This window comes from Miniopterus schreibersii, assembly GCF_964146895.1.
Source record: "Miniopterus schreibersii genome assembly, chromosome: 8".
Classification (NCBI taxonomy): Eukaryota; Metazoa; Chordata; class Mammalia; order Chiroptera; family Miniopteridae; genus Miniopterus; species Miniopterus schreibersii.
The window spans coordinates 9789543-9808777 of NC_138109.1; the positions used below are offsets into that span (position 1 = coordinate 9789543).

At 54.6% G+C, this 19235-nt stretch overlaps 1 protein-coding gene across 4 annotated transcripts in view; it reads left to right on the forward strand.

Annotated features, from left to right (window-relative positions):
* The window catches only part of HSPG2 (heparan sulfate proteoglycan 2), a 96879-nt gene that overhangs the window by 45187 nt on the left and 32457 nt on the right, over positions 1 to 19235 (forward strand). For all 4 annotated transcript variants that reach the window (XM_081145383.1, XM_081145384.1, XM_081145385.1 and 1 more), the window contains 24 exons: positions 2200 to 2363; positions 2856 to 3035; positions 3142 to 3335; positions 3429 to 3576; positions 4193 to 4320; positions 4666 to 4752; positions 4840 to 4898; positions 5076 to 5143; positions 6003 to 6143; positions 6260 to 6436; positions 6588 to 6767; positions 6889 to 7007; positions 7654 to 7765; positions 7942 to 8055; positions 8134 to 8261; positions 8650 to 8736; positions 9244 to 9293; positions 9616 to 9710; positions 10023 to 10163; positions 10489 to 10680; positions 16079 to 16171; positions 16511 to 16591; positions 16807 to 17037; positions 18629 to 18742. In XM_081145383.1, coding sequence (XP_081001509.1) covers positions 2200 to 2363; positions 2856 to 3035; positions 3142 to 3335; positions 3429 to 3576; positions 4193 to 4320; positions 4666 to 4752; positions 4840 to 4898; positions 5076 to 5143; positions 6003 to 6143; positions 6260 to 6436; positions 6588 to 6767; positions 6889 to 7007; positions 7654 to 7765; positions 7942 to 8055; positions 8134 to 8261; positions 8650 to 8736; positions 9244 to 9293; positions 9616 to 9710; positions 10023 to 10163; positions 10489 to 10680; positions 16079 to 16171; positions 16511 to 16591; positions 16807 to 17037; positions 18629 to 18742 — 3083 coding nt within the window. The remainder of the gene's footprint in view (positions 1 to 2199; positions 2364 to 2855; positions 3036 to 3141; positions 3336 to 3428; positions 3577 to 4192; positions 4321 to 4665; positions 4753 to 4839; positions 4899 to 5075; positions 5144 to 6002; positions 6144 to 6259; positions 6437 to 6587; positions 6768 to 6888; positions 7008 to 7653; positions 7766 to 7941; positions 8056 to 8133; positions 8262 to 8649; positions 8737 to 9243; positions 9294 to 9615; positions 9711 to 10022; positions 10164 to 10488; positions 10681 to 16078; positions 16172 to 16510; positions 16592 to 16806; positions 17038 to 18628; positions 18743 to 19235) is intronic.

Genomic DNA, 19235 nt, shown 5'->3' on the forward strand with positions numbered 1-19235 from the left:
GTTGCTGAACAAATGCTGAGCCCTGGGAGAAAAGCATTTCAAAGGGAAAACAAACATTTTTAGGAAAAGCCAAAAATCCACTCTTGATATTTGCCTGCCTCAGGTTTTGAAGAAGATGGGCTCTGGCGTCAGATTCCTGGTTCAAATCCTGACTCTGACCCTTATTGCCCTTGGTCAAGTTCCTATCTTGTGTCTCAGTTTTCTCATCTACAAAATGGGGAGAAAAGACTAACTACCTCCCAGGTTTTCTTAATGACTTAATGTATTAATATATGTCAGCCTCGCAGGATAGCGCTTGGTCCATGGTAAGTGCCCAGTAAGTATTCCCTACTGTCATCCTCAGCCTGACAGACTGAGAGGTGCCGTTGTCCCCAGAGCATAAGAGCCCAGGCTTTAGCATCTGAGCCCAGGGCTGACCTCCAGCTGCACCAATTACTGCCTATGTGACTTTGGTGGAGTGTCATGGCTCCTCTGGGCCTGTTTTCCCAAACATTAAGGCAGGCAGCTGGACTCAGTCCTCTTGCTCTGAGAGGCAGAATGGCATGGGCCCAGACATCAGACAGACCTGGGTTCAAGTCCCAGCTTTGTCATTTACCACCTGACATCAGGCAGCCCTTCATCTCATTTCCTTCACCACAGAAGATCAAGTACAAGTGGAGGGCTTAGCACCTTACACAGAAAGCACTCAACACATGTTGCCTGTTATGTTCCTTTGTTGGCTGTGGAACCTCAGAGAGACTCTTATAAAGTGTAATTACATCCCAAAGTTGTTCCCTGGTATATTTAGAATAACAATGGCCACAGGCACCATTTCACAAGCACTCAGTTGGCCCTGTGACTTGACTCACACAGTCATTGGGTGGCTAATAGTCTTGGCAAGGTTGGGGCTGTTTTCAACTCTTTTCAGATAAAGGGCCTCGAGGCTCCTTGGGGTGGTGGGGCTTCCCTGGGGTCACACAGCTATTTTAGAGGCAGAACTGGAACCTAGGCCTATCTGATTGGAATCACAGTGGTCAAGGTGGATGGGGAATTCCAGATTGAGTAGGTGACCTGTACATGGATGGTGACCAGGATAGAGGGGGCCTAAAAACATCCCTGAAAGAGAGGGAGGAAAGCAGGTATGGGGCAGTATAGCCTGGTCTCAGGGGCTGTATATGGTCATTCTGGAGATGAGGGGCTCCTTCATGGTTGCTGGGGCACATTTAGGGTCAAGGGGAAAAGCTACTGGCAGATGTGGACAGATATAGAAGCAGGGTAAGGAAGAACTTTCTGAGAGTCATTCATGTCCAGACTTGGGAGGGACTGCCTTTAGAAGTAATGAGCTCCCCATCCCTTAGAGCTGTCCAATGTGGTAGTCACTAGCCACTTGTAGCTATTTAAATTTAAATTAGTCCACTTCCTCTAGCCACATTTCAAGTGCCCAGGAGCCACATGTGGTTAGTGGCTACCATATTGGGAAGTAGATACAGGCTATTTCCATCATCACATAATGTTCTCTTGGATGGTTGGTGTTACCCTAGAGATCTGGGAGGATGCTGTGGAGAGAATTCCGTGTGTGTGCGCATGTGTGTAGGAGAAGGTTGGGCTAGATCACAGGTCACAGTAACAGCAACAACAGCTAACCATCCAACAACAATAACAGCTGTTTTTTGAGCACTTCCTCTGTGCCACACACTTGGTTTTAAGCATTTTATATCAGTTTGCTCATTTTATCTTCCTAATAACCCTGTCAGGCAAGCCACCATTACCCCATTTTACATATAGCAAAACTGAGGCCTTTGCCCAGACTCATATCTGGAGGGTGGCAGAACCAGGACTTGGGTGCCTGTTCTTCAGTCCCGTGTAGCTCTTTACTGCCCCCTGAGGGCTCTTCCAACCCTGACAGTCCCTGGGTCTGTTGGCAAGTAAAAGGCCCTGAGAAGTCCTGCTGCAAAGAATCTCTTTGACCTTTCTTTGACCCTATGGTTCCCAAATATTTCCCAACCATCATTCCACAGTATTGGCTCTCCCTAGAGCATGCTTTGGAAAATGCTGCACCAAAACTACAGGAGGAGAAAGAAACTTTTTTTGTTGTTTATTTTGGGAGAGAGACTAAAGTTCTCTCTAAATCAGATTTCTCCCAGAACTTTCCCATCCTTAAGGTAGTGTCTGGGACAGTCACATGCTATGGCCCTCAACCCCTCCTCTTGCCACCCCCAGGCGTGAACGTGACAATGCCCGCGCAGCCCGGCGTGCCACCCCTCTCCTCCACCCAGCTGCAGATCGACACTGCTCTGCAGGAGTTCCAGCTGGTTGACCTGTCCCGACGCTTCCTGGTCCACGACTCTTTCTGGGCTTTGCCTGAGCAGTTCCTGGGCAACAAGGTGAGGGGCCCAGCTGCCACCCTGGATAAGAAAGGGGCCGAGCCCCCCCTCACATGCCCAGAACCTGCCTGGGCTTTGCTCCCTCTGAAGCTGGTGGCAGCAGGGAAGATAGCTGTGGGTAAAGTTCTGGTCGTGCCCCAGCACAGCCTCCTGTGGGCAGCAGCTCTTCATCCCTCTCGGATTGGGAGGGATGCCGCCTCAGCTTTCAGAAAGCCCTCCCAGACCACCCCCACACCAGTGCTGAGTTAAGGGCCCCTCCTCTAGTCTCCCTGGGCACCTTTGGCATAGCATTTCATACTCCCTGCCACACGGGACTGAGCACCCTGAAGGCAGAGCCTAGGTTCTACCCATCTCTGCTCTCTGTGCCCAACTCCATGCCAGGCACACAGTGAGCACCAGGTCTGCAGAGTAAATGGGAGGGGGATGACTGGACACTCTGGGCATCAAGCATGTCCATGGCTGCCCTGCCCTGATCTGCCCTGTCTCTGCCAGGTGGACTCCTACGGTGGCTCACTGCGCTACAAGGTACGCTATGAGGTGGCACGAGGCACGCTGGAGCCAGTGCAGCGGCCGGACGTGGTCCTCGTGGGTGCTGGATATCGCCTACTCTCCCGAGGCCACACATCCACCCAGCCCGGTGCTCTGAACCAGCGCCAGGTCCAGCTCTCTGAGGTGGGTGGTGCCTAAGCCCTCAGGGCTGGGGGTAAAGGGGGTATGGGCTGGGCAGGCACTGACACCTGACCCCCACCTCCACCCTGCCACCTCTGTCCACACCCAGGAGCACTGGGTCCATGAGTCTGGCCAGCCAGTTCAGCGGGCGGAGATGATGCAAGTGCTTCAAAGCCTGGAGGCCGTGCTCATCCAGACAGTGTACGCCAAGATGGCCAGTGTGGGGCTGAGCGACATCTCCATGGATACCACTGTCACCTACGCCACCAGCCACGGCCGTGCCCACAGTGTAGAGGAGTGCAGGTGCCTAACCCAGCAGGGACCCTGGCAAGGATAGGAGAGAAACAGCAGGACTTCACGGTTCCTGCAGCCACTGTCTTGGTCCTTTCCCCACAGATGCCCTGTTGGCTATTCTGGCTTATCCTGCGAGAGCTGCGATGCCCACTTTACCCGGGTGCCTGGTGGGCCCTACCTGGGTACCTGCTCCGGCTGCAACTGCAATGGCCATGCCAGCTACTGTGACCCTGTGTATGGCCACTGCCTGGTGAGTCGTGCCAGCTGGCACTTGGACACTGGCTAGGGGCAGGGGACAAAGGCAGGGGTCATGGCCAGACAAGCTACCATGACCTCTGGATGCATTAATAGAGATATAATGTTTAGATGAGGGAAATGAAAGTCCTACTTTCTTCCACCCTCGCCAGACCAATGCTGGAGAGTACTGTGCAAAGCTTGGCCCTTGGCAGGGCAGCCCTCAGGGGAAGGAGACTATAAATCATGCCATTTCTTAGGAATAGTGAGAGAGCTGGGATTGTGGAGCTGACAGAAGAGAAGGCTCAGAGCTGTCAGGGGTAGAAGGAAGGGACTCCAGAGGGCAGACCTGGCCAGTGGGTACAGATTAGAAGAAGGAGGCAGGTTTAGGTCAGTAGAAAGCAGGCGTTTGGAACCTTCTGTGGGACAGGCTGCCATGTGGGGTGATGAGCTCCTCATCAGGATGCAGCTGGATGCTCCCCTGTCTGCAAAGCTGTGGAGTAATTTCAGCATAATGGGGGAGGCAGCCTCAGAGGCCCACCCTCACAGAGCCCATCTGGTTCAGTGTGGCCCCCCTTGGGGCCAGAGGGTTGCTCTACAGACTCTGAGCCACTCCCTCCCCTTCCTCCCAGAATTGCCAGCACAACACTGAGGGGCCACAGTGCAACAAATGCAAGGCTGGCTTCTTTGGGGATGCCACAAAGGCCACAGCTACTGCCTGCCGGCCCTGCCCTTGCCCATACATCGATGCCTCCCGCAGGTAGGACCCAGCTCGAAATGGAGCAGATAAGTCTGGGTGAGGGGGCAGTGCAACAAGCAAGGGGCATACTCTGGGCAAAGAGGTGGGAGACCTGGGTTCAGATCCTAACCTGGCCACTGAATTGTTCTATGTTCCTTGACCTCTCTGAGCCTTAATTTCCTTTTCCATGTAATGGTCCCATCTGCATCCCTAGTGTTGCTATGAGGCTGCAGATCAAAATAGGTGGGAAGGGAGGTGACATCATGACTATGTGAACAGTAGTCATTTCTCCATGTGGGACTGTAAGACCTGGCCTCGCCCATCATTGTAGCCCTGTCCCATGTCCTCACCACTTGATACCCACAGATTCTCAGATACCTGCTTCCTGGACACAGATGGCCAAGCCACGTGTGATGCATGTGCCCCAGGTTACACAGGCCGCCGCTGTGAGAGGTGAAAGAGGCCGGAGGGGACAGGGTGAAGCAGTTTGTATGGGGTGGGGGCATGGAAGTGCTACTCACAACCCACTGTCTCCCCTAGCTGTGCTCCTGGATATGAAGGCAACCCCATCCAGCCGGGTGGGAAGTGCAGGCCCACCAGTGAGTATCACAGCCACCTTCCCGTGGCCTCTCCCTCGGCTGCCTACTAGGCCCCAGTCCTGAGCCCAGCACAAACCCCATGATCCTTGGGGAGCTGCCCCACTCTGTCCCGCATCTGCCCGGACTATGTCTATATCATTTCTTCCTACCCTGCCAACACCCACTTTGTGCCTCCAGACCAGGAGATTGTACGCTGTGATGAGCGAGGCAGCTTGGGGAACGCTGGGGAGGCCTGCCGCTGTAAGGTATGCATATCTCCCCTGTTGCACCCCAGGGGCCTTGGGCCCCAGCACACAGCTGAGAGAGGGAGAAAGGAGGGCCCATTCCCTTCATAGCTCCTTGACTGGTGGGTGGTGTCCTTGCCAGAGGCTGATGGGCCTGGCTGGCCAGTCTTCCCCTCATGAGAGGTGGTTGTGGAGCCAAGTGACCCAGGTTCAACTCGCATATTCTTTTCTAGTCATTCTTTGTACAACCATTGTATCTGTTTTGTACCTTTGCTTTGACCATATGGACACAGCAATGTAGGTATTAGCATTGCCAGTTTACAGGTGAGGAAGTAGAGGCTCAGAGGAGGGAAGTCATTTGCATTAAAGAGTGTCATTGGAAAAAAGAATTAAACAGATTTTGAAGTCAAGCACCCTGACCTTAAATCCCAGAATGAATTAGCAAACCAAGTGACCTTGTGTCAATCATTTTCCACCCCAGAGCCTCAGTTTCCTCATGGGAAGCATGCAGATATCCCATACCTTTCAAGATATTTAGAGGAGTTAAGTGAGATGATGGGTGAACAGAAACTAGCAAAGTGCATGAAACACTCCATAAATGGTAGCAGTAATTATTTTAACCAAGCTGCTGTACTTTAAATCTAAGTTTATTTGGGAGCCCCCTAGCAACTGAAGAGAAGAGGAAAGAATGATTGTTTGCATAAGCTTCCTTTAAGTGAGAATTAAGGTTCACATGGTTGCGACCCTTCCTACATGTGTTCTTTCCATGGCTCCCCCTGGACTTGGGTCCCCATGTGAAAGTAGGTGGATTAGGCTGGAAGCTCCAGGCAGCCCCCCCCCCCCATGGGCCATCCTGCAGCTCCCAGCTCTGTGCCTGCAGAACAACGTGGTGGGGCGCCTGTGCAATGAGTGTGCTGCTGGTTCTTTCCACCTGAGTGCCCACAACCCCGATGGCTGCCTCAAGTGCTTCTGCATGGGCGTCAGCCGTCAGTGTACCAGCTCCTCTTGGAGCCGCACCCAGGTACCTACTTGAGGCGGTAGGGTGGGGAAACAGGTGGGACTGCCAAGCCCAGGACTGGGTGGGCTCAGGGCCAGTCTCAGGCCACAGCTCCACCCCACCCTCTTCTCCTCTCCCAGGTGCAAGGGGCCTCCGAGGAACCCAGTGGGTTCAGCCTGATCAACGCTGCAGACACCCACATGACCACCGTGGGCATCTCATCCCCCGCACCTGGAGAACTGGTCTTCTCCTCCTTCGACAGACTCCTATCTGAACCCTACTTCTGGAATCTCCCTTTGTCCTTCCGGGGGGACAAGGTGGGCAGGGGGTAGGAAAAGAAAAGGAATTCTGGGCAGCAAGAAGAGCACAGGCAAAGGCTTGGAAACAGAGGCAGAAGAGGTGGCTGGAGCAGTGGGAGGGCCCTACTGTGTGGACCCCAGCTAAGTGCCTGTTCACTCTGTGCCCCAGGTCACCTCCTATGGAGGAGAGCTGCGCTTCACAGTGACCCAGCAGCCCCAGCCTGGCTCCCCGCCCCTGCACAGGCTGCCATTGGTGGTACTGCAGGGCAATGGCATCATCTTGGAGCACCACCCTTCCCGGGAGCCTAGCCCCGGCCAGCCCAGCACCTTCACTGTACCCTTCCGGGAGGTGAGCAACACTGTCCCAGGAGCCTTCCGGGGGGAGGGGCAGGCCTCCTGCTTCTCCTACTCAGGGGTGTCAGTATTCCAGGATGTCAGGGATTGTAGTACATGTATCCTTGCCTTGGCAGCAAGCATGGCAGCGGCCTGATGGGCAGCCGGCCACACGGGAGCACCTGCTGATGGCACTGGCAGCCATTGATAGCCTCCTGATCCGGGCATCCTACAGCCAGCGGCCCGCTGAGAGCAGGTGTCTGGGGCTGGGGCAGGAGGGCAGAAGGGGCCTTGGGCAGGTGGTTCCAGTCCAAGTGGTATGATGTGGTACAGCCAGACTGCCAGCTCTACCTCTTGCAGGCTGTGTGGCCGTCTTGTGCTTCATTTTCCCCATCTGTAAAACAGAGATCATAACTGCCTCCCTCACAGGGCTTGTCTCAGGTCGGGTTCCCTAGAAGCAAAGCTTCAGATGAGGATTGGGGTGCACATGATTCACAGGGAGAACCTTGGGGGAGGGAGGGACACAGGAAGGGGAAGTGCCAGGCAAGGAAGTAGTTTCAGGTAGAGCCTCAGCTTCATCCCCGTGGAGCTCTGCAGAGTCATCCTGCTTGGAGGCAAAGGGGCCTCTGTGCCCTGGGTCGGTCTGTCACTGGTCACCACAGGAAGCGGGGTGTTGTGACCTTTCTGGCTGAGGAAGGTGCATTCTCTGGAGAAAGTTACAGGTATAAGCTGTTCACCATGATCCTCGCAGCAGCTGGGGGATGGACACCTAGTTAGGGAACTGGATGGGGCCCCAGTAGCATCATGACAACTGTTGGAGGGTGAGTGAGGTAATCGCCTATAGAATTCCAGAGATGCCTGACGTAGAGCGAGGCTCATTCATAGGGTTTTGTCATGCCCAGGGTCTCTGGCATCAGCATGGACATGGCTGTGCCTGAGGACACTGGTCAGGATCCTGCAGTGGAAGTGGAACATTGCACCTGCCCACTCGGCTACCGTGGCCCATCCTGCCAGGTGAGCCCTGGGCCCACACACCTGTCCAGCCAGCCCCCTCCGTGGTCCTCCCTGGCTCTTCCACTGTTAGCTCTTTCCACCTCTCTAAGCCCACCCCAGCCCCACCACCCTGTGGTCCCTGCCCAGAATGGGTTCTGCTGAGGAAGCCCCTCCCACTGCCATCTTTCTGCCCCCAGGACTGTGATAGAGGCTACACACGCATGCCTAGCGGCCTCTACCTGGGCACCTGTGAACGCTGCAGCTGCCACGGCCACACGGAGGTCTGTGAGCCCGAAACAGGTGACTGCCAGGTGAGTTTCACCCTTCTTCCTACCTCAGGGATCTGTGGCCTCCAGAGCCCCAGTCTTAACCAGGCTCTGCCCTTTCAGGGTTGCCAGCACCACACAGAGGGCCCTCAGTGTGAGCAGTGCCAGCCGGGATACTACGGGGATGCCCAACGAGGGACACCGCACGACTGCCAGCCATGCCCATGCTATGGACCCCCCTCTGCTGGCCAGTGCGTCCACTCCCTCCCTATACCTGCCCTTTCCTGAAATGTCCACTGGCCCCTCCCAGACTCCCTTCCTCCCAGGCCCTTCTGAAAGGCAGTGGTTAAATCCTGGCCTTACCGCTTCCTCAGTGTGTCTTTTTAAGATATGATACACTTCCCTCTCTGGGGCTCAACTTCCTCATCTGTGAAATGGGGGTAATGATGTACTTTGCCTTGTTTCCTTGTGTAAGGATTGAATGAGATGACGCACATGGCGCTCTTAGAAAAGTGCCTGGTACATGGCTGCCACTCAAAATGTGTTAGTTCATGTGCCTGCCCTTCCTCTCCCTTCTCCCCTGGTCCTGAAGGAGTTGATGCTGACCTTCTAACTGGAAATTTGCCCCCACACTCTCAGGGCCACCCATACTTGCTTTTTGGACACAGATGGCCACCCTACCTGTGACTCATGCTCCCCAGGCCACAGTGGGCGTCACTGTGAGAGGTGAGGCCAGTGATCGGCAGGGTGGGTAGCATGCAGGAGGGGCTGTCCCTGGAGTTAGGCTGGGCCCAGTCCTCCTGACCTAGAGGGGCCAGAAGCCTCCCACTCACAATACGCAAGCCTCCAGAAGATGATCAGCTCCCTTCCCTGAGAGCCTCAACCTTGAGGCTGCCATTTGAGGTCCTGAGAGATCTGGGATTGCATTTCACCTCAAACCCCAGCACCCCCTGCCCCAGGCAGGCCAGAGTCTTCCCAGAAAACCCCTCACCTTGTGAAAGTTGTAGGCTCGAGGCCTGATCATGCTAACTACACTGGCTCTGTGTTTGGGCACAACAATAATTCTTAGGGCATGCACCTGCTCTTCTCCCAGCTGTTTCCCGTCTATAAAATGGGTGAGAGGCTGATTGGTTCCTTCCAGCGCTGGGAGGTCGTTGATCCCTGGCTCACTGTGGGCTCACCAGGATTCTGTAGTTCTGCCCTCCATTCATCCAGTGCTTTCTCTCTCTGTAGGTGTGCCCCAGGTTACTATGGCAATCCCAGCCAAGGCCAGCCATGCCGAAGTGAGTAAGGCTGGGGAGGCCTTTGGGGTTGGGCTGCCCAGTCTCCCCCAGGGGTGACTAGAACACAGCCTTTGTTCTACTTCCACCTGGGGCAGGTGACCTTCCCTTTCTGAGCCTCAGCTTCTTCACCTGTAAAATGGTGATAGTAAAGGCACGCCCCTCCCAGAGGGCTGCTGTGAATGTGTAAAAGGCCTACACGTTGTGGGCGTGGAGAAATAAACACTCCCTCTCTCAGTGGTGAGTTAGGTGACCAGGGAGTGAGAGAAATGGGAGTGCTTGGTGGTGGGTTTGGGATTCCAGCTGTGGCTTCCCTCCACCACAGGAGACGGCCAAATGCCAGAGCCGATCGGCTGTGGCTGTGACCCCCAGGGCAGCGTCAGCAGCCAGTGTGACGCTGCTGGCCAATGCCAGTGCAAGGTTAGTCCAAACCCTGCCCTTTATGAGGCCCTGACCTGCAGCCACAGCGGTTGCCAGGCCTTCTCTCTCACCGTACCCTTGGGTGTGTGCCTGTTCCCCAGCCACCTTCCCCAAGAGGGCCCCTCTCAGCCCCACTGCTTCGAGGCTGGTGGGAAGTCAGGCAGCAGCTGATGGAAGCTGGGCCTAGGCATGGGGACCAAAGGGACTTCTAGAACTGCTGGAAATGACTGGGAAGACTGGCCTCACAGGCGGCTGGAGGTGCAAGAGACCCAGACTAGCTCCCTGCACCCACCTTTTCACCCATCTTCCCAGGCCCGGGTGGAAGGCCTCACCTGCAGCCACTGCCGGCCCCACCACTTCCACCTGAGTGCCAGCAACCCGGACGGCTGCCTGCCCTGCTTCTGCATGGGCATCACCCAGCAGTGTGCCAGCTCCTCCTATACCCGCCACCTGGTAAGAGCCTGTGCACACCCCGGCACCAAGGCAGAAGCCTGGCCCATTGGCGTCCCCACTGTCTATGAGGACCCCTATGTCCATGCCCCCATTATTGCCTGTTTAAGCACAGATCCCAGCAACCCTCGCCCCTGCCCTAATACTCCCCATGGCCCCATTGTTGCTTATGTCAGCACTGGGCCCAATCCCTCCTTTTCCTTTATTGTTTCTGTCCCAGCCCTGATCTCGGCCATCCCCATTACTTTCCCTCCTGCCTTCCCCTGCCCTTCCCCCACCAAGGGGCCAGCCCCAGTGCCCAAGCTGACATACACCCTCCTGCTTCTAGATCTCTACCCGCTTTGCCCCTGGGGACTTCCAAGGCTTTGCCCTGGTGAATCCACAGCGGAACAGCCGCCTGATGGGAGGCTTCACTGTGGAACCCGTGCCTGAGGGTACCCAGCTCTCTTTTGGCAACTTCGCCCAACTTGGCCACGAGTCCTTCTACTGGCAGCTGCCGGAGATATACCAGGGAGACAAGGTATGACACGCTTCAGGGGCTGGCAGGCCCTCCCCGGTTGTCAGCTTTGGACCAGGCCCCTGCTGAGCCCTGGAGCCAGTGGGGACTCAGACTCGATTTGACCTCAGAGCAGTCTGAGCCGGCAGGCAGGTGTCAGCCACATCGTAGTTAAGTGCACAGCCCTTGGGGTCAGATAGGCCTCAGTCTAAACCTTACCACTTACCAACTGGCTGCCTTTTAATAAACCTCAGCTCCAGGGTGGCTGGGAGGATTGGAGATCGTGCCTGGCACATAGTAAGTACTCTCCTGTTCATGATTCTTAGCTTCCATGCAGTGAGGTCCTGAACGAGGCCTTCAAAACAAGGACAGAGGAGACAGTTTCAGTTTCGTTCATTTGCTCACTCAGAATTCACCTGTGCTGCCGGCTCTGTGCTTGGTGTTGGGTACAGTAATAATTTTTATGATAGGTCATATTTATTAAGCTCTTACTCCGTGCTCAGCACTGTTCCAAGCACTTATTTACATATCACAAGTCACAGCTGTATGAGCTCCTACTGCCCTATTTCACCAGTGAGGAAACTAAGGTGAGAGAGGTTAGGTAACTTGCCTGAGCTCCCACAGCCAGAAGGTGACCATGCTGGGATTCAAGTCCCGGTCTGAAACCACCCTTAACTACACTAGTCAGACATGAACATGCCTTTGCTACTCCAGAGTCATGGTCTAGTGGGGAGGTGCTGGTGATGGTGACGGTGATACTATGCAGCACAGGGTCTTAGGGGCAGGCTCCAGGGCAGCCTGCCCAAAAGTGTTCCTTGGGTAGTTAAGGTCATCTGGTGGCACCCAGGGAAAGGAGGTCTTGGTCCAGGAGTCCTCTGCTGGCTAAGGCTGGTGTTCAAGCAGATGTGTCCCCTTATCTAGGGTCCCAAAGAGATCAGGGACACTTAGGAGGGGGAGTCCTGAGACTGCCCTGTCCCTGTTCCTTGGACAGACCCAAGTATCCCAGCCTCCTCCCAGGGGTGGCTGCCTTCTAGTCCCTTCTCCCTTCTTGGGTTCCTCCTCTCCCAGCCTCCCTGTCTGCCTCCCTGCTGCCCTGTCCTGCAGTTCCCAGACCTCTCTCTTTGACTCCCTCTCCTGTCATTTCCTTATGCCCCACAGAGGGAGGCATATTTTGCGCGAATGCGCCGGGCTCACCAGGTAGGCCTGTGATCTCAGTGGTGTGAAGTTGATGTGGCATGGGCATAGTGTGTCCTTGGATGCCCTCAGCCCCGCATGGGGAGATGCCCAGTGCCCAAGGCAGTGTGGGTCTGCATGAAGCCAGGTAGTGCCCGATGGCTCCACAGTCAGCTCACTGCTGTGCCCCAGCCCCTGTGATGCTGGGAGTTAGAGTCAGGAAGGGTGTGTGCCTCATCTGCTGTGTGGTCAGTTCTGGTGCCAACTGTCTGTGGCCAGAGTGGTGGCTGAGGTGGCAGGGAAACTAACTCAGTGCTAAAAGCCGCATGACTATATCTGGCCCCCAGGTTGTCCCAGCACTGCCTCCCAAACAGCCTCCATCAACCCTCTGTGTGTGTGCCCCTCTAGCAGCCTGGAGCTAACTTAATCCCTGTGTGCCAGCCTGGAGAGAGGAGCATGCGCCTTTCTCCTCAATCAGTGTGAGCCTTTCTGGCCATCATATCCACGGGGAGAGGACACTCTCCAGGGCTCCAGCTCTGGGGCCCTGGGATGTCTGAGCTGGCCTATGCCCTCCACCCATCAGAACCGCACATCCCTCTCAGAGGAGCAGTTGCGGGTAGCTGTGTCTACTGGGAGGATCCCAGGACCCCCAGAGGGCAGGGGCCCTGCACAGCGGCTCTCACAGGTAACTCAGGGCCTGGCTTGAACAGTCTGTGTCAGGGGCCCCAGGGAAGAGGCCAGAGAATGTAGTCTAAGCAGGAGCCTTGAGCCGAGGCCCTGGCCTTTCTGAGCCATTTTTTTGTCATGCCAGACCAGGCCCCAGCCCGATGCCCAATCCATTCTAGTGTTGTCCTTGGGAAACTTTCCAGAGCCATGAGTGGCTTGGTCTTGCATCATGGGTACTCTCACAGCGAGTGAGGCCCAAGGAGCACTTCCTTCACACGGATGCCTCTGGGTCTGCCCTTCTCTTGCCGGGTGCACCCCCTATATGGGCTTCTCTCCACTGTCAGGGCCCATAGTCACCTTGGCCCATCCTGGGATAGCCCCATTCGGCTCATGAGGAGCAAAGGGTGGCGGGCACAAGGCCCTAGCGTCAGGTGGCTGGCTGGGCCTGGTGCAGCCAGGGGAGGACAGAGCCTCGTGGCACCCTTCCTGTTCCTCTCTGCTCCTTCCTCTGTCCTTCCTCTCCTGGTCCCCAGGTGGACGAGGCCCAGAGGAGGATGGATGCCGAGATCTGGCAGCTCCTTTCCAGCTTTGCTGCTCACCCCCACCCCCCTCCCCCGGGGCTCCTGCCCCATCCCCAGCCTGCAGCTGCTCTGCGAGCAGTTCCACCCTTCTCCGCCTCCTCCTCAGCTTCTCTGTCTTCTTCCATAGGCTCTCAGGTATGTGCCAGGCACCCACCGAGGGGCCCCCACATGTTTTCTAGACATCGATTGGTTCTGAACCAACTTGACAATTTCTGCACACTGCCTGGACTGTTATTTAGTTCAGATTTTCCTTTAAATCAATCACTACTAACTCAGTTATGCTAACTGTACATTTTTAAGTACACATTAAGACGGCCATTAAACTTAAAAATGATTTCTGATGTGCCATGTCAGTCACCTTGGGGTCCACAAGAGGCATGCACCAGGTGTGAGGTGACACAGACCCAAACCACACCCAGCGAGAGCACTTGGGGTGTCGGGTCCAGACAGGGGGAGCAAGTTGTCCAAGAGCAGGGCCAGGACCTGGGCTGTGGGGTGCAGGCTCTGTCCTCAGCCCTTGTGGCCCCGCACCTGCTCCCTCCCTTCTCACCTTTCCTGTCCTTCTGTCCTAGTTCTCTCTCTCCTTCGAAGGCTTCTCTCTGCTTCCTGAAAGCCTCTATTATTGGCAGCTGCCCCGAGCCTTCCTGGGGAACAAGGTAACAAGGAGTTGGGAGGGTTACAGGGGTGTCATCAACTCTGAAATATCAGAGGGCCCTTTGTCAAAGCCCTTCATGATCAGATGGGTAGACCGAGGCCCAGAGAGGGGAAGGGATTTGTCTGGAGTCCTACATTCAGGTCAAAGTACGGCTGAGATTAAACCAAGATCAGCCCTTGCTCTTCAGCGGCCACCAGCCCCTGGCAGAGGGGTTTTCTTACCTTCAAGGGAGCGTAAGGAAGTAGACACCCCTTCTTTAGGCTCCCTTTACTCTGTATCCGGATTGCGAGTGCTACCCTGTAGCTCTTGGCACTACATTTGTTCATTCAAGAAGCATTAATTAGCCCAGCCGGGCGTGGCTCAGCAGTTGAGCGTCGGCCTAGGATCCAGGCGATCGGGGTTCAATTCCTGGTAAGGGCACATGCCCAGGTTACGGGTTCGATCCCCAGTCAGGGGCATGCAGAAGGCAGCCAATCAATGACTCTCTCATCATTGATGTTTCTCTCTCTCTCTCTCTCTCTCCCTCCCTCTCCTTTTTTTTTTTAAAAAAAAAAGAAGCAGCATTAATTAGGTACTTAACTAATTTTTAAAAAAATTTTTTTTTTTAAAAAAAAAGAAGCAGCATTAATTAGGTACTTAACTATGCACTCTGTTGTGTATGAGCAGAAGACCCTGACCTCTCAGAGTTCATGGCTGGTCTGATTATCATGCCTGTTAGCAGCAGCGTTATTATTATTAACATCAGTGTTAGTATCGGCATCACCTCTATCTTGTTCCAAAAATGATTTAGTCTTCTAAAAAATACATGTCATTTGCAACACAGTAAAACATAGAGAAGCAGACAGGAAAGTCTGGCCGGGGAAAATGAGGATGGGGAGCTCTGCTGAAGCCTAGGGCGGAGCTGGACGAGATGGGGACTTGGCGGCATTGGGTTGTGTGCTCGCAGGCACTATACTGAGTGTTGTATTTTACGTGGCCTGTGTTACTTAATCCTCATGCTATCCTCCCAGGTAGGTATTATTTTTACCACCATTTCCATAAGAGGAAAGTAAGACTCAGAGAGGTTCAGTGACTTGCCCAAGGCTGTCCAGCCAGTACAGCTGGACTTGAACTCTGGTCTCAGACTACAGTCTGCTCCCTTAGCCACCCTGCTGCACATGCCTGCAGCTTGGTCCTGAACTTGGCAATGAACTTGCTGGCATCCAAAGCAAACAGGAAACCAGGGGTTTCATGGTTATTTGGTTATGGCCCTGAACTTCTTACCCTACCCTGAGCTTGTGGAGAATATCCTCGGGGCCCATGTAGCCCAGGACCTGGCATGTAGTCAATAGGCATTTAATAAATGCTCAAAACTGAATGAACAAACAAGTGAATAGATGGGCTAGGCCTGATGCACTGTGGTATTGGTTTGAACATCTGCCCTGGTGGCAGAGGAAAGAAAGAAAAGTCCTGTGGGTCAGAGCTGAGGCCCTGGCTGCCCAAGTGAAAGCCTTCGGTGGCAGGTGTAAGGGCCGTTTCATTGTGCACCATAGAAAACCTAAGTCCAGCTGGCTTCTCTGCAACAAAGAAAAGAATCTATTGTAAGTCCAACGATATCTGGTGTCAGGCATGGCTGGATCCAGGGGTTCATTAGAACTTATCTCAGTTGTCGTCCTTCTCCGGCTTCCAGCGTGGCTGGTAAAGGGAGTTTTTCTGTTCCGGTAGAAGGAGCAGATGTGCCAGGTTCACGTGTGCACCCCCAATGGAGCGGAGAGGGGGCGTGGTAGAATGTTCAGATTGGCCAGGCCTGGCTCTTGTCTCCACTGAAACTACATGGCCTGCATGTAGGACATGGTTTCTTTTAAAGGAAACCAAGGCTGCACTTTGTAAAAATCGGGGAAATGGATTCTGAGCAAACAAAACCCACCTGCCTAGGAGACAAGACCTCTGAGGGGCCACCCTCAGCCCTATCCCCCTGGCTAAGAACTTGGGACCTTCTGCAACCTCCCCTTGGTGGTCACTGTAATTCCCCCTGTCTACTTTGTGGGTAATTCCTTCTAATGGAAAGAGACTTGGAGCGTGTTTGCTGTGATTGTCAGGCACTTGGAAATGGGAAACCCCCAAAACAGAAAAGAGGCTGCTCAGAGTGATTGCCACCAGCTCTGAGGCCCTGAAGGAAGTGAGCTTGTCTCCTAGGCAAGCACAGGCCATGCACACCCACCAGCCTCTGGTTGGGGGTGGGGGGAGGACAGCACAGGTGCAGGTGCAGAAGCACCTTGAGAGGTTTGGCCCCCGCACCTGTATGGTTATATCCCGCCCCAGGGGAGGGCAGAGTCAGCCTGTGACTGCAGGGCTTGCCTCTTTGCAGGTGGCGGCCTATGGCGGGAAGCTGCGGTACACCCTGTCCTACACAGCGGGGGCACAGGGCAGCTCGCTCTCTGACCCTGACGTCCAGATCATGGTGAGCACGTGGATTTCATGCTGGGCAGGCAGATGGGGGAGCAAGGGGTCACCCGCATTGTTTCTTCTGCCCTTTCAGCCCATCGCCCAGCTGGCCTGGCACCAGCTGGGGGAGTTAGGCCTGTGCCCCCACCTCTTCACCTGATTGCACACTACGCAGGCAGGGGCCCAGCTGCTGGGCAAAGGGGGCAGTGGGCGTGTACTGGATTCCTTTGGGCACATAAGCTGGGAGATTGGAGATGAGAGGCTGGTGTTACAGGGAGGCTGGAACCTGGTGGAGGACTCTGCTGTTCCCAAGAGCCTCTCATTTCCCCTCCAAATCCCTCTGGTGTCTCCCCAGGGCAACAACATCATGCTGGTGGCTTCCCAGCCAGCACTGCAAGGCTCCGAGAGGAAGAGCTATGAGATTGTCTTCCGAGAGGTAAGGGGCACTCGGCCACCCTGTATCCAGCCCACCCTTGCTTTGGAGCCTGGCTTTGGCACCAGCTACCCTGCTTCTCGCTCCCCCACCCTCACCTCAGAGTTGTTCGCCAGTACCTGGAAGGCAGGAGTTGGAGGATGGGGTGTGGGGGGGCTGCAGAAGCATCACACAGAGTCCAATACCCCTCACCCATGCGCTGTCATCCCCCCACCCAGGAATTCTGGCGCCGGCCTGACGGGCAGCCAGCCACGCGGGAGCACCTCCTGATGGCGCTGGCTGACCTGGACGAGCTCCTGGTCCGGGCCACATTCTCCTCTATGCCACTGGCGGCCACCATCAGCGCAGTCAGCCTGGAGGTCGCCCGGCCAGGGCCCTCACAGGGACCCCCGGCCCTGGAGGTGGAGGAATGCCGCTGCCCCCCAGGCTATGTCGGCTTGTCCTGCCAGGTGAGTGTGACCAGCCCAGATACCTCTGCTCTGGCACAGCTGGATAGCAAGCTGGTCACCTGGCATTTCCACAACCTGTGACGAGTCATAACTCTAATGTACTCTGTAATCTTTCATTTATTCTTCCCAACAGCCCTGGAAATGTGCAATTCCCTTTTAACAGGTTTTTTAAAAATATAGGCACTGAAGGGAGAATGGCTTACCATCTCTGGAGGTTAAGCCCCAGCTCATGCTCTCACTGTGTCTACCAGAGACAGGGAGACCATGCCCTGACACACAGTGCTCTAGCCCAAAGCAGAGCATGGAAGTGTCTCAGAGAGGAGAGGGACAGCATAGAGGGAGTAGGATTCTAGGCAGGAAGGCATAATACACAGCCACTGAGGAGGGATGTGTGGGGAAATAGCCTGCAATGCAGAAGGGTCACCCCTGGAAAACGGGGATGGGGGTGGGGGAACTTCCTTAGGCTTGGAACAAGACTATCAGTGGGAGCTGGGCCCCAAGAAAGATCCTCTGCTGTTGGTGAATGTGATGGATGGGGCAGGGGGAGAGATGGAGTCCTGGGAGGGAAGGACAGTGGGGGTGGAACAGAGGGCTGCCAGTTGGAGAGAATCCAAAAGCACCTGCAGGGATGGCTGGATACCAAACTCCAGGAGAGCGGGCCTGAGCCTACTGCTGACCACCCAGGCAACCAGTTAGCATTTGATGAGTGAATGTGGAGCTGGGAAAGGAATCACTGAGGGGAGGGGGCAGGGCTGCAATACCAGGCAGGGGCCTGGGAGGTCCACTGTGGGAATGCCCCCCCACCCACTCGGGAACCCCACAGTGGGAAGTCCACATCTCTGCAGTTTTACATCTTTGCTGTGGCCACAAGAACTTTCAAATCCAAATATATGAACTTCAGGTCCCTTGAAATTATAAAATTTAACGCATTTTGAAGGAGAACCCCTGGGGAAAGTAGAATGCTTGGTGCACATTTTCTGCAGTGAAGCAAAACAGATTTATAAACATGCCTTTGAAGTGGTTGGGGAGAGAGGAAGTGCCTGGAGAGATTTCAAAGAAGGAGTGGCGAGCAGAAATTCGTTGTCTTCAGAGCCTGTGATTACTCACTCAGAGAGTAAAAACACTCTTGGCTGTATGAGTGCCGCCTCTTTCACTTTATTCAGTGAATAGTTGTAAAGCTTTTCAAGGGCTTGTTCCAAATCTAGGTCTCCTGAACCCTCTTTTTCCATCGAGGGGTTAAGTTTTTTAATAAAGACCCTGCCAGAAGAATTTTCAGGAAGAGAGTCCTGGGGATGCAGATGGGTTCTCCATTCAGGATGAACTAGTATTTCAGTAAATTTAAGTGGCTGGCGATGCCAGGATGGGGTCAGACAATATCCCAGCTTTGGAGTGTTGGAGTGAAGATGAAGACATGGAGGGGGGCTGCTGAGAGAGGACGTGGTGATACAGGGCTGGGCCTGGGATTTTCCCTCCAAGAGCCAATGAGAGTCCAGATGGTGGGAAAGGATGGAGGGTGTGAGGTTCTGGGTCTACTGGCTATGGATGGGACCGCACTGGAAATGGAGACCAACCTTCCTCTCTCCTTGTCCAGGACTGTGCCCCGGGCTACACACGCACTGGGAGTGGGCTCTACCTTGGCCACTGTGAGCTATGTGAATGCAATGGCCACTCGGACCTGTGCCACCCAGAGACCGGGGCCTGCTCGGTAAGATGCAAGCAGGGCCAGGGCAGGCGTCAGCTTGGCTGGAACTGGGTGGGGTACCAGGGCTGGCTGTGGGATAGGGAGGGGGTGGGCTTGATAAGGTAGGGCTTGGTCAAGGGCATGGCCTGTGGGGCAAAGAACCTAGACCAGCAGGTCTGGTCACCAAGGGGCTCCAGGCACAGTAGGATAGCCAGACCTATGGAATAACATCCATCTTTATAAAGAAAGCTTCGGTTCCTGTAATTTTGTATCACGCAAGTGACACATGTTCTCTGTAGAAGAGTCAGACTACAGAGTTAACCCAAAACAAAGTAAAAATTGCCTGTTATCCTACCACCTGGAGGTAACCACTGTCAACATTAGTGAGCAGCTCTTTTGCTCTTTTTCTAGGTAAATATTTACATATATTAATATACCTTTTGTTTTCCGTATAAACATAGGATCATTGTGTTTAGTTATCAACTTTTTTCACTTACAAGTTCATGAACATCTTTCC